The sequence below is a fragment of the Bombyx mandarina genome, chromosome 11 (assembly GCF_030267445.1).
Source record: "Bombyx mandarina strain Sakado chromosome 11, ASM3026744v2".
In the NCBI taxonomy this organism is placed as follows: Eukaryota; Metazoa; Arthropoda; class Insecta; order Lepidoptera; family Bombycidae; genus Bombyx; species Bombyx mandarina.
This window is the reverse complement of record NC_143218.1, coordinates 17,622,997-17,635,413: the sequence shown is the minus strand read 5'-3', so window position 1 is coordinate 17,635,413 and position 12,417 is coordinate 17,622,997. Positions and strand designations below refer to the sequence as shown.

Genomic DNA, 12,417 nt, shown 5'->3' with positions numbered 1-12,417 from the left:
TCTAAAAGAAAAGTTTTTACTGTGTGACAATACTTATGACCTGACTAGTTATATATGCCGGTCACTGAACACCAGATTAGCCGTTAGCTCGTTCAACCATCAGGTACAGTAGAAAAAAAGCTTTGTATAAAAACGAATAAATTTGGGCTAATGTTCGTTACTTGAACCTTATACCTTATGAATTAATTTCCCTAAAAGAATACTTCTTCAAGAATGACTTCCACGATGAAGAAATAATATTTTGTAGGGAAGGCAGTGACTAAATTTTTAGCTGTACGCACAAGTAAGTTTCGTCATGACTGACATTAAGATTTCAACTTTAAATATTTTCTTAGCACAAGTCTGTCTACTACCACGCCTACTCATTTAAAACAATAAAAAATTCAAACTAAAATTAACATTAAGATTGATATCTAGTAAAAAAAAAAGTAGTTTTTGGAATTCAAATAAATTAAAATTCAAATTGACTTGTTCAGACACTTCGGACATATAAAAATGGTTATTTGGAGTCAGCCAAATATTAAATCATACCCGGATGAAATATGTAAATATCTTCATTGTGAAAAAACAATCACGCAGTTCACATGTGGCTCAGAGCCTTCGATTCGCCTCGAAGGTTCCGTCGGCTGGGCGTCCTTGGGGTGAGCCGCGCCGTCTGGTTGTAGTGTTGACCGCGGTAACCCTCCTACCTCATCCGGGTTCTGACCTCGGAGGAGATCGGACGTCAGGTGTAAGAGTGCAGGGGAGTCGTTTAATGGGGCCCTAAAATCCTTGGGCCCGCGGTCTGCTCACAACACCATGCAGATCGTTGAGTTTCACATACTCCGCGCGCCCCTTTTACGCGGGGACCTCGTAGGAGGTTCGGCCCCTACCCGAAAAAAAAAAAAGTTCACATGTGGTAGAATTTATACATTTAAAAGTATTTTCTGCCTATATGATTTTCACGATGGCTAATTCGAATACATTCATTTCATCGATACGCCATAATTTTTAACGTCAATTTTCCGTTTTAATTGAATTTCAAATCGCAGCGGTGCTAAATCAGCTTTCAGTTCAATAAACGTTCCATATTCAAGGAATTCAAGTTAGAGTTGTCTCATGTGAAATTGAGTCGGTTTTTTTATTGCTTAGTTGGGTGGACGAGCTCACAGCCCACCTGGTGTTAAGTGGTTACTGGAGCCCATAGACATTTACACAGTAAATGCGCTATCAACCTTGAGATATAAGTACTAAGGTCTCAATATTAGTTACAACGGCTGCCCCACCCTTCAAACCAAAACGCATTACTGCTTCACGGCAGAAATAGGCAGGGTGGTGGTACCTACCCGTGCGGAGTCACAAGAGGTCCTACCACCAGTAATCACGCAAATTATTACTTTGCGCGGGTTTGATTTTTATTACACGATGTTATTCCTTCACCAAGGAAGTCAAATGTAAACATTTGTTGGGTACGTATTTCATTAGAAAAATTGGTACCGAACACCGGTGCATCGCTCAACTCGAATGCACCGGAAGTTTTATCCTTTAGGCCACGACGACTTTTATACGAAAACCAAAAAAAATACCTACTAGAATACGATACTAATTATAACTCTAAATAATCCACTGGAGACCCACTCAAAGACACATTATAATCCATCAAAATCAGTCCGGCCGTTTAGGTATTAAGTGATACGGATACAGTAGAAATATGCGTTTTTTTATGATGAATGATGCCAATATTTAATATCTGATCGATCTCAACAAGATATTTATCTTTCTGTCGCATTTCGCTTGGCTACCAGTTTAATTCAGAATTCAATCAACTACCGTTTTGCTTCAACGATTAAAGAATTTAATCTCCGAGGAACCTCGTTAACATTTTACGTTGAAGAAATCTACGTTCCTAAGGGATTATTAACATTACCGATTTCGGGTCCTACCGCTTGGAATGTTTTACTGCTTCGACTGACTTTGAAAGTTTGATTCTTATAAATCTTTAGAAATGAGACGAGGAATTGAATAATTAAGGATTATGATGGAAGCGTCCTGATCATAATCATCGCTAGAAGAGTTAGAGAATATTTAAGATTCACAGCGCAAGTTTTGTATGGAGATTGTATGAAATTAGTCCCCAAATGTTGGAATGTTATATTGTAAAAATATTGTCGACTTTAGTATTTGATCACCAAGTACAGAAATATCACGCCACTGAGCTTTTACAAAAAGTAGCTCTTTGACGTAATGCAGACGTTGCTGATGCTGTACATCCTTAAGACGTCCATTGGGAAGAGAGCTGACATTCGTAAGCAAGTTGCAAACACTTAACCTAGACTGGGTGTCTAACAGTACCTGAGACTTTATTTAACATCTATACAAATAAACAAAATTGGAATGTCCGTTTGTAATAATAAAATAACTTTTTACTAAATGCGTAAGAATGTATACCGCAGTACATACACCAAAATATATATTTTTTAATTTTTGTCTGTCTGTTTGTTCCGGCTAATCGCTGGAACGGTACCGCGGGTAACATCGCGAAACTCAGCTATCAATAATAAAATTTAATGTTTCCGAAGCGAAGCGAGGGCGGGTCGCTAGTATTTCATATATATGTAAAGCAATTATTTGTAAAATTTCTCTCTAGAATCTGAGCTTTGAGTCTGATTTTTCTTTGAACAGTATTTTTGGATATAGAATATTACGGGTAATATAATACAGGTATCCGGTTCGTCTGCACATGTTTTTTGTGAGTGTAAAATTGGATAATTGGCTATGTCGCGAAGTTACGTCGTGTTTATCTTATCATATCAATTCTTATAAAAAAACGATTTTGTTCTATTTAAATGTCATATTTTTTCTTTTCTTTTCTTTTTCTTTTTCTTTCGTATTTCATATTTTGTAAAATGAAATACGAATTTCAACTAGGAGATTTCAACGTGACGAAATTGAGTTTAAGTTCAGTCGTGTAAAAAAATAATAACGGTTCCTGTGTCAAAGGGGAATCTCATTTCGCTTTTATCACAGACGTGAACATAAAAATGTTTATTTTTTATAGCTAGTTTCTACTATTTTCACAGTGTCGCTCTTTCAAATTTCCGAGTTCATTTTTATGCGAGGTAAATTCATGGCAATGTGAAGGTCGAATTTACATAATGTTATTTATTAGAGAATTTCAATTTTTTTTATCGGAATTATATCGTCTTCTTTTAATTTTTTATTGCTGACCTTATGTTAAGTTGTCACCACGGCCTATAGATTTATGAATTAAATGTCGAAACTTGCCTGAAGAGTTTTTAAATTTAGTTTGTCGCATGCTTCAAGTCAGAACACATAATTTTTTTATGGGAGAAATAGACAGAATGCTGACACTTAGCTGCGAGATGTCAATAAAACTTCAAAGGAAATCTTATCAAAATAACATTTATTTGTCTTACTTTGTTACTAGTTAAAACATCTTAAATATATTTAATACTAATTTAATGTACATCAGTCATAGTAGGCCAATGCCAAATATTTCTAAATGGGCTATATTATATTCATTGTAAAAATATGTAACCATTTTAAAAAAACTAGACGGAATGAGACCATCATTAGTCTAATGAGACTGTTTTCTAAGAACACAAAGTTTAGATTAAAACAATTACAATACATAACCAATTTTCTGTAGACTGTACTAATGTTATATAACAAAGGAAATTAATTGAATTTACATTTTAATGTGAACTCAAATATTACAAAAAGAGGCGGATAATATGGAGTTAGCAAAGTTTATTGGATAAGTTTTTATTGGATAAATACGGCTATATCAAGGATTGAATTCGATACTGTGGATGTTTGATTTAATAGGATCAGAGTTAAAGTTAAACATTACTCGTATGCTCCGACATTTTTGAGTCATCGTTGGTATATCTGAAAAATGTTTCACCTAAATTATCGACTTAAATTCTAAATCTACAAATAATTCGCTACGTCGATTCACGACAATCTTTCCTTAGCATATCTGTATCTGATTTTCCAATGTTCACGTGTATCGTGATAGCTTCATCGTTTTCAGCTTTCATGATCACATCGCTCCATTGCACTTCAGCTTTTTTCCCGTAAGCCTCGTTTTCTATTAAAATGGCCGATTTAGTACTCAGCGCTTTACTTTGGAATTCTACTAAAGCGCAGTATTCGCTTTTTTTCGTCTCCGATTTAACATCGGCAATATAACCTAGCTTCCTCCTCATAACTTCCACTTTGACGTGGTAATTGTAAATGCATACTTTGATTACGAAAGCGCTTTTCTGGTGCAGCAGTATTATCTTATATTTCGTTCGACAGCAGGCTGTCTTCTTCAGTTTCGTTTGGAAGTTTTCTATTAATATTTTTATCTTCTGCGAGTATACCGCAATGATGTTGTGCGTGGACTGAAGGTGACTGGAGAGTTCTTCGAATGGAACCGAGCAACAGTTGGCGGTGATGGGACACATCATCGTATCAAACTTGCATTCTTCTTCGTGTTTGACTCTTGTGATTGCTGTCAGTAGTTCTGTGCAACCGCGTCTGTGGACAAAGGAAGACCCCAATGTTAATTTTACGTAAAGGCTTCAAAACACTTTTAGGATCAAATGGAATGGAATTTGGTAGGCAACGGCTTGGCTCTGCCCCTGGCATTGCTGCGGTCAATGGGCGATGGTAACCACTCACCGTCAGGTGGGCCGTGTGCTCGTCTGCCTACAAGGGCAATAAAAAAAAGTCTTTACACCTGTTCTGTTTTTAGGACGTTATGTAGTCATAGTTTGATGTTTAATTGGGTTTAATTGGATTAATTGTCTGCGGAAGCCGAATGACATTAAAAAGTAAATACCCCAGATATCTTAAAACACAAGGTCGAAATCTCAAGTGGCCTCAATTAATTGATCTCTTTTTTCAAATTTAGCATATTCTACTTCACGGCAGAATTATCCGTGATTCTAATCCATAATGAGTCGAACTATCATAGATTACATTAATATTGACATAGTTTCAAAGACATATTTGCTTTAAACCAACACACAAAAGGCCATACCCTTTAGTATTTGATGATATCACTAAGTACATGAATATCACGCTGCAATTATTTATGAATGCCAAATAAAATAAATCATCATTTATCTTTTTAATAAAAATTAAAGGGTAAAGCTTTTAGCACATAGTTGTTGGCTCTAATTAATCGACAGAATCCGTCTTGCCCAATCTTGTTAAAAAAAACATAATAATGTGTGTTACGTAAAATCCACTGTTTGTTTAGTAAATTTAGTATATTTTGTCAGAGCAATTAATTTCGGCGCGACCTCTCAAAGTTCTATATAAATTATATGATTTTCCACGGAGCTCGTTACCTATGAATGATGATATAGAATACAATTGAAACTGTTGCGTAAAATTGGTTCTTTGTTAATCGTTTTTCAAATATAATAAAAGTGCCTCAAATTCCTGAGTTATTTAATGGTCCATTGGCATCTCAGCAAAATTCTCTATTTTATTATGAGGCTTATAAAAAAAAAACAATTTGAAAGCAATAAAAGGTAGGTAGGCAATAAAACGAATGGCTGCAAATGACTGAGTTGCAAAGAAAAATACCATAATTTGTCATAATTTTAAAGGTTTTGATGTTTTATAAAAACAAGAAAATCTCAATGTCATTCTTAATATTTAAAATTGTGAAATATTAATATTTACACACGTGCTCATTCCACTAGTTTATTCATCCACTATTAGTTATAATTTGACACGTTCGCTCAGATAGCTGAATTGTTTATTTTAACTATTTTGTTTTTTGGATATAAGATTTAAAATAAATTTCTGCACTAATAGGTATCACTGTGGTGAGATTTCAATAAAATGAGACCAGTACTAATATTAGATAGTATATTAACAGAAAAAAAAGAAATAGGAACCATGACATATTATGTGCCTAGTAGAGGGCACTTAGCCCGCTGAGTTTCTCGTCGGATCTTCTTAGTGGTTCACTATTCCGATCCGGTGGTAGATTCAGCGAAGCACTGCTCTTGCTAGGGCTAGTATTAGTAAATTCTCTCAGGTTGAGCCCGTGAGCTCACCTACCCGTCCGCGCGAAGCTGAAATAGCCTCTTAGGCTACCAGTGAATAGGTAGGAAAAAAAAGGCGCTAAAAGTAACATGAATCAAGATTATAAAGTTACCACAGATTACAATAATCACAAGGTACTTATTTCATTCACGAAACAGCCAAAGGGTTTCGGTTAGATATGTATAATATATACATATATGAATAACAGGTCGATTGTTTTTTTTTTTTTAATTTTGACAGTCTAAAATTGGGCGATGGTGTGACAACAATAGTTAGTGGTTACCATTTAATATCGGCCTATCCGTGAGCTCGTGTATTCATTTAAGGTAATAAAAATAGCATTTGGCGTAGATAGGAAATGATGGACATGACGGTTCAACATTGCGCAGGGTGATTTTAAAAAGATCATCGTGTTTTTAGAATTTCAGATGATTGCTAGAGTTTCAGCATTGCATTGTTAATACAGACACACAGAGGTATAAGGATGAAAAACGTCTCAAGTTTAGCTATTCATTTTAAAACAATAATAAAATTAACAAATTCGTGTGTAATAATAATGATCACGATCAAAATATTCAAATTAAAAATAGAAACAACTCCACATCGAATAACAACAACAAAAAAAAAACAATTTATTCACGATAACTAATGTCGCCAATCAATGTGCAACAAAACGTATAATAAATTTCATTTTATACGTATGTAAATCGCTAATTAGTCTTTTTAATTGTTTATCGATAAAAATATAAATGTTTTACATAAAACTGTTTTGTTTTTACGATTAGTCTATTCTGACATGAAGCAATCATGTCTTTTTTTAGCCTCAAGGACAACCTAAAGGTGGGCCGCTGCATTATGTTTTGCTGTCCACGGGCTCTTATCTCAAATATACTGTGAAGTTGCTGGTCAGTTTTGTATGTAATTGAGATTTTAACATAATATTGTCTCGGCCAGGTGCCAGTATTTCAATTGAATATGATATACTTATGATATACTTTTTTTAGTGTTTAACCGCGATTGCGACTACCCAGTTGCACTACCGCAACCATTCCTACGGTAATAGCATTCGGGTGAATGATGCTGCCTACCCGTATACACCAAAAATCGGTTGTTTCTCGAACATAACCAAAAAAATTTTTCAAGTTTAATCAAAATAAAGGAAAAATATTACGTAATATTTTTGTAAGTTATTCATTTTGGTGTAAGTGAACCGTTCTTAAAATTCGATTCCATTTTTCCTATTGGATCGTCTGCTATAGAACGAGATTCCGGGGCAACAGACGTGCACGAAAAAGAAATCTGTACATCGAAATAAATAAAATGCGATATTATGTACATAACAATGCTGTCAAAATTGGTCGAATGTTGTCACAAGCAGTGACACTATATTATTCAAAACTAGTGGTCGCCCGGTAGTCGAAATTCGACTATAATTAATTGAAATTATAAGTTTGTACACCATTATGATCCTATCAAAGATTATTTCTTCAGATATTTCGCCAAGACTACACTTTAGGTAAATATTAATAAAGACAAACAATTCAAATTAATGTATTTTAATTCATAATTTAAAAAAATAATAGCATTGTGCACTTCTCTGTATTCTCTATAGGTGTGGAAAATTTCATACTCCTCCGTCCGCGCAATTTTTGTAAAAAGGGGTACACAGTATTTGTTTCACGTATTAATACATAGATATTCCTATTCTGTATGTAATTAACTTACTTAAGGTATGGGTCATGTGATTGATTGAGTTCATTCCGAAAAAAATTCACAGAAATTTATAAATACGGTATTGTTATATCTAACCCAGGCGACTGGGCAACGCGAAGCCGCTATTGCCCGAAACATGTCTTGTTGGATTCCCCAGATCCACTTACGGTGCTTATAGGGCTCTTCAAGCACCGATCAACATCCTCGTATAGTCGTCTATGCGACGAGCGAGCTAACCCATAGACACAACCCACTGAGTTTCTCGCCGGATTTTCTCAGTGGACAGCAAATCCGATCCGGTGCGAAATTCTGCAAAGTACTGTTCTCGCTAGGGCTAATGTTAGCCAATTCTGTCAGGGTGAGCCTGTGAGCTCAACTATTCGTTCGCACGTAGCTGGAAGGGCCTACCTTAGGCTATCAGCAATAAGGTAGGGAGAAAAAACGATAATCCGGTATCTCCTCAAAATTATAAAGGACACGCGACTTTAGCCAGACCTAACCTATCCATTTGAGATTCGACAAAGCTTCGAATAAGCTAAAAGAAAAACCGTAAAAAGCATTTGATAAAAAACAAGAGTCATTTAATCCCCCTAAAACCCTTGTGCAACATAAAAACGTTAGGACATATCTTAATTTACGAGCGGTTCACACGGAACCAATTCATGAAAGCTTAAGTAAGCAATTGTATCCACAAAAAGAAACAATAAAACCTTTTTTTGTATTGAACAAACAGAGTCGAAGTTGTCATAGAGTGTTTTTTTCCCTACCTATGCTGATAGCCTTGAGAGGCTATATCAGCTTCGCCCTAACGTGTAGGTGAGCTCACGGGGCTCAAACCAGTGTTGCTAACACTGGCCCTGGCAAGTGCAGTGCTTCGCATCTTTACTGGTGGTAGGACCTCTTTTGAGTCCGGGCGGGTAGGTACCACCACCCTGCCTATTTCTGCCGTGAAGCAGTAATGCGTTTCGGTTTCAAGGGTGGGGCAGCCGTTGTAACTATACTTGAGATCTTAGAACTTATATCTCGAGGTGGGTGGCGCATTTACGTCGCAGATATCTATGTGCTCCAGTAACCACTTAACACCAGGTGGGCTGTGAGCTCGTCCAATCATCAAAACAATAAAATAAAAAATTAGAGTCTTCGTTAGAACCTAACAAACGTAAGTTAAAAAAGACATTGTCTACTCCACGACCTTCTTGAAAACAAAACATTTATTTGTGAAATTCTATTGATTTTTTTTTGGATAAGTTATCAATTTTGCGGTTTATATTGGAAACATTGGAATTGATTGAGATGAATGAATTCATTAGTGGTGTTTTTGAAGTCCCCACAACCTACCTGTTCACAATGATATTTCGTCAATATCGTAAAATTACATAGTTCGACTACAGAACCCATTAGATTAATTGCCAATTTTAAAGAGCTTTAAGCCTTCGTCAAACAGAACGCGTAATTAGCGCGCGTCAGAGCGCTAAACTGACGCCGCGCTATGACGCCGAGATGTGTTGTACTACTATGGTAATATACTGTCAAACATCCCTAGCGAAGCGACAGAGCGTTGCGTACTTATAGCGCTGGGGCTCTGTCTGACAGTATGTTACCATAGTAGTACAACACATATCGGCGTCATAGCGCGGCGTTAGTTTAGCGCTCTGACGCGCGCTAATTACGCGTTCTGTTGGACGAAGGCTTTAAAGTAGCTGGCTCATTCTGGTTTTAAAATATTACAATCAAGTCCGGTGATTATTATAATTTTGTAGACAATATAATTGTTATGTAGTCGCGTTGATTCGTTTTATTATGTTATATAATAATTTACATAAATAATGACCAGAATATTTGCTGAAATGTTTTATTCTTTTAATTTAACATAGACATTTAAGTGTCTACGCCAGTGATCGGCAACCTTGTCGACCAAAAGAGCCAAATATAGATAATGTACAATTAAAATTTATTCAAAGAGCCATCTTTTTAACCTACATACATACACATATTTTGATAGCCTTGTGTTTCAAAAATGTTTACTCGTCTCTTACAAAGCAAGATAATAAGTAATACTAGTTCACCCGGTAGTCGAAATTCGACTATAATTAATTGAAATTATAAGTTTGTACACTGTTATGATTCCATTTTCAAAGACTATCATACTTCTATAATTACAAATTTCGCCAAGACTACACTATAGAAAAATATTATTAAAGACAAACAATATTTAATCTATTCTCAATTTGACAACAGACGTCAAGAACAAAAGTTTGACAATAAATAGTATGCAGGCGTGTGTGCGTCAAATACATGATAGTGTGTGTAATGTTTTCTTTATTGATTTAATGTATCTTTAATGCATTATTTAAAAAAAAATAGCATTATGCACTTCTTCTCTATATTCTCTATAAGCGTGGCAAATTTCATACTCCTCCGTCCGCGTAATTTTCGTAAAAAGGGATACAAAGTTTTTGCTTCACGAATTAATATATAGATTCCGTGCCTGAACTAAAACATTTCGCGGAAAAACCGTAGCCGTGGGATCCAAGATCCGTATGTACAAAATATGGCCGAAATAGTAAATATGTATTGCTAGAGAGGCCGTTGCTCACAGATGCTGGCAAAACTAGAGTCATATCTAGACCACTGCCTGCCGCAATCTTTGTGGAAAATATTAAAAAAAATATTATGTTCACTATTCGAGGGAGATTGAATTACGCGGCACCTCTGACACGGCTAATCACTGACATCTTAAGATTTCAGTTCATTTTATGTACATAATTTTGTCTTTTGTTTTGTAATTGAGAATTTGAATAAAAGTGGGTATTTTTAAAAACGAAGCATCCCTTGTCAATTACTATTATTAAAGAGAGATATCGGTTGACGGGAACATAGATTTTAAGCGCTAATTGAGGTCCACGGGCAATTCAACAGCAAAATCTCAATTTCATTGGGACCGCAGCCCCGCTACCTACTCTTTAAACTGACACCTTCGTGTGCGGACTCTAAATAGGCAACCATAATTGATTGCACATACCAAGAAATTCTGTGCCACAATTTTTTTTTTTCATACACGAACTCGTGACAATTTCATGAAAATTCAATAAAATATATTGTATAAAATGGAAGGGAGAAAGAATGGATAAGAGCCCTCGTCCTAAGAGAGTTTCTCGCCGGATCTTCTCAGTGGGTCGCGTTTCCGATTCGGTAGTAGATTCCGCGAACCACTGTTTTTGCTAGGGCCAATTTTGCTAGGCCTACGAACACGTCAAGGAGAAGCTGAAATAGCCTCTCAAGGCTATCAGCATAGGTAGGATAAAAAAAAAGGGATACTTCTATGACTCCAGACGGAGCAGACGTGTTTCCGATTTTTATAAATAAATTTCTAATCCCAATAAAAGATCAACGGCCCTTTTGTAATTTTAATCGAAAATGTTTTCAAGTCACGTGGAATCGCATAAAAAAATATAAATTGTTGATTCAGTTAGTTTTGGCGGGCTTTACCTATCTAGACTTTTTTATTCACTTTTTTTTTTTGGAAAAATGTCTCCCAACTCCTTAGGCATTGATTTTGCCAATCTCACAGTATACACAAAAATAACAGGTGCTTACTGCATCGTCAAATTAATTTTAAAACTTTACTGTATGTATGATTTGTGTTTTAATATAATTTTCAGTGTCCTTTGCTTATAATAGATGAGTTGCTCTATCTGGCTTTAAGTGGTTATTGGTATCTACAGATATTAAAACGTGAATGATCCACTTGTCTTGAGATATGAGGTCGAAATCTCCATTGAATCATTCTTAAATATCCCATTAAATTGGGACACGCGGCGTATCATCATCATTTTGTATAGCGCCAGATAAAGGCTGCTGGTACTTATGCGAGCGTCCAATTATTTACCAGTATAATTATTCTAGGGTCTGCTTATTTGTGGATAAATTAGGCACATTCCATGGGGTATGTTCCATGGGGAGTGCTCTGAGGAATTGTTTGAGATGATACCATCATCTTATTTTTACCATCGCACTCTCCGCCACGGGAGTGGAGTTCATCCATACTACCTGGAGCCACTGCGTTCATCCACAGCGCGTTTCCAGAGATTTTTTGCCGCGTACCATCCGGATTTGGAATGAGCTCCCCTCCACGGTGCTTCCCGAGCGCTATGACATGTCCTTCTTCAAACGAAGATTGTAGAGAGTACTTAACGGTAGGCAGCGATTGGGCTCTGCTTGTGGCAATGCTCAAGTCCATGGGCGACGGTAACCACTTACCATCAGGTGTGCCGTATGCTCGCCGCCAACAGGGGCAAAATTATCTTAGATTGCTTGGTCCATAGTCATAATGAATGGTCATTTTGGTGTGTCCATTAATTACCTGTAATTCCTGCACGGTAACATCAGATCGTTGACGAGCCTTTGAAGTGCTAGACAGGGCGCTGCCGGTGCCCTCAACGAACCTCGGCACCATGCACACCTTGACATGCGTCGTGAGCACCGCGCGCACCACACACCCCCACACCACGGGCACACGCACGGCCCACAGCACTGGAACAAAAAAATATTCTCACCATCGAAGTCATACGATCCTACGGCCACTTTGTTACACGACAATAGAACGTAACACATACTTCATCACAGATGGTATTCGGATGAAACGAGATA

The 12,417-nt window shown here is 36.5% G+C and overlaps 2 protein-coding genes across 6 annotated transcripts in view; one reads left to right on the top strand and one right to left on the bottom strand.

Annotated features, from left to right (window-relative positions):
- Nucleotides 1-12,417, top strand: part of LOC114243277 (adenylate cyclase type 2) — a 236,454-nt gene that overhangs the window by 117,617 nt on the left and 106,420 nt on the right. The gene's annotated exons all lie outside the window — the stretch shown is intronic.
- Nucleotides 3,383-12,417, bottom strand: part of LOC114243278 (uncharacterized) — a 66,357-nt gene continuing 57,322 nt past the window's right edge. For both annotated transcript variants that reach the window (XM_028174705.2, XM_028174704.2), the window contains exons 4-5: nt 12,131-12,300; nt 3,383-4,527 (exon numbers count right to left, since the gene is read on the bottom strand). In XM_028174705.2, the coding sequence (XP_028030506.2) occupies nt 3,948-4,527; nt 12,131-12,300 (750 nt within the window). In that variant the 3' untranslated portion in view covers nt 3,383-3,947. The remainder of the gene's footprint in view (nt 4,528-12,130; nt 12,301-12,417) is intronic.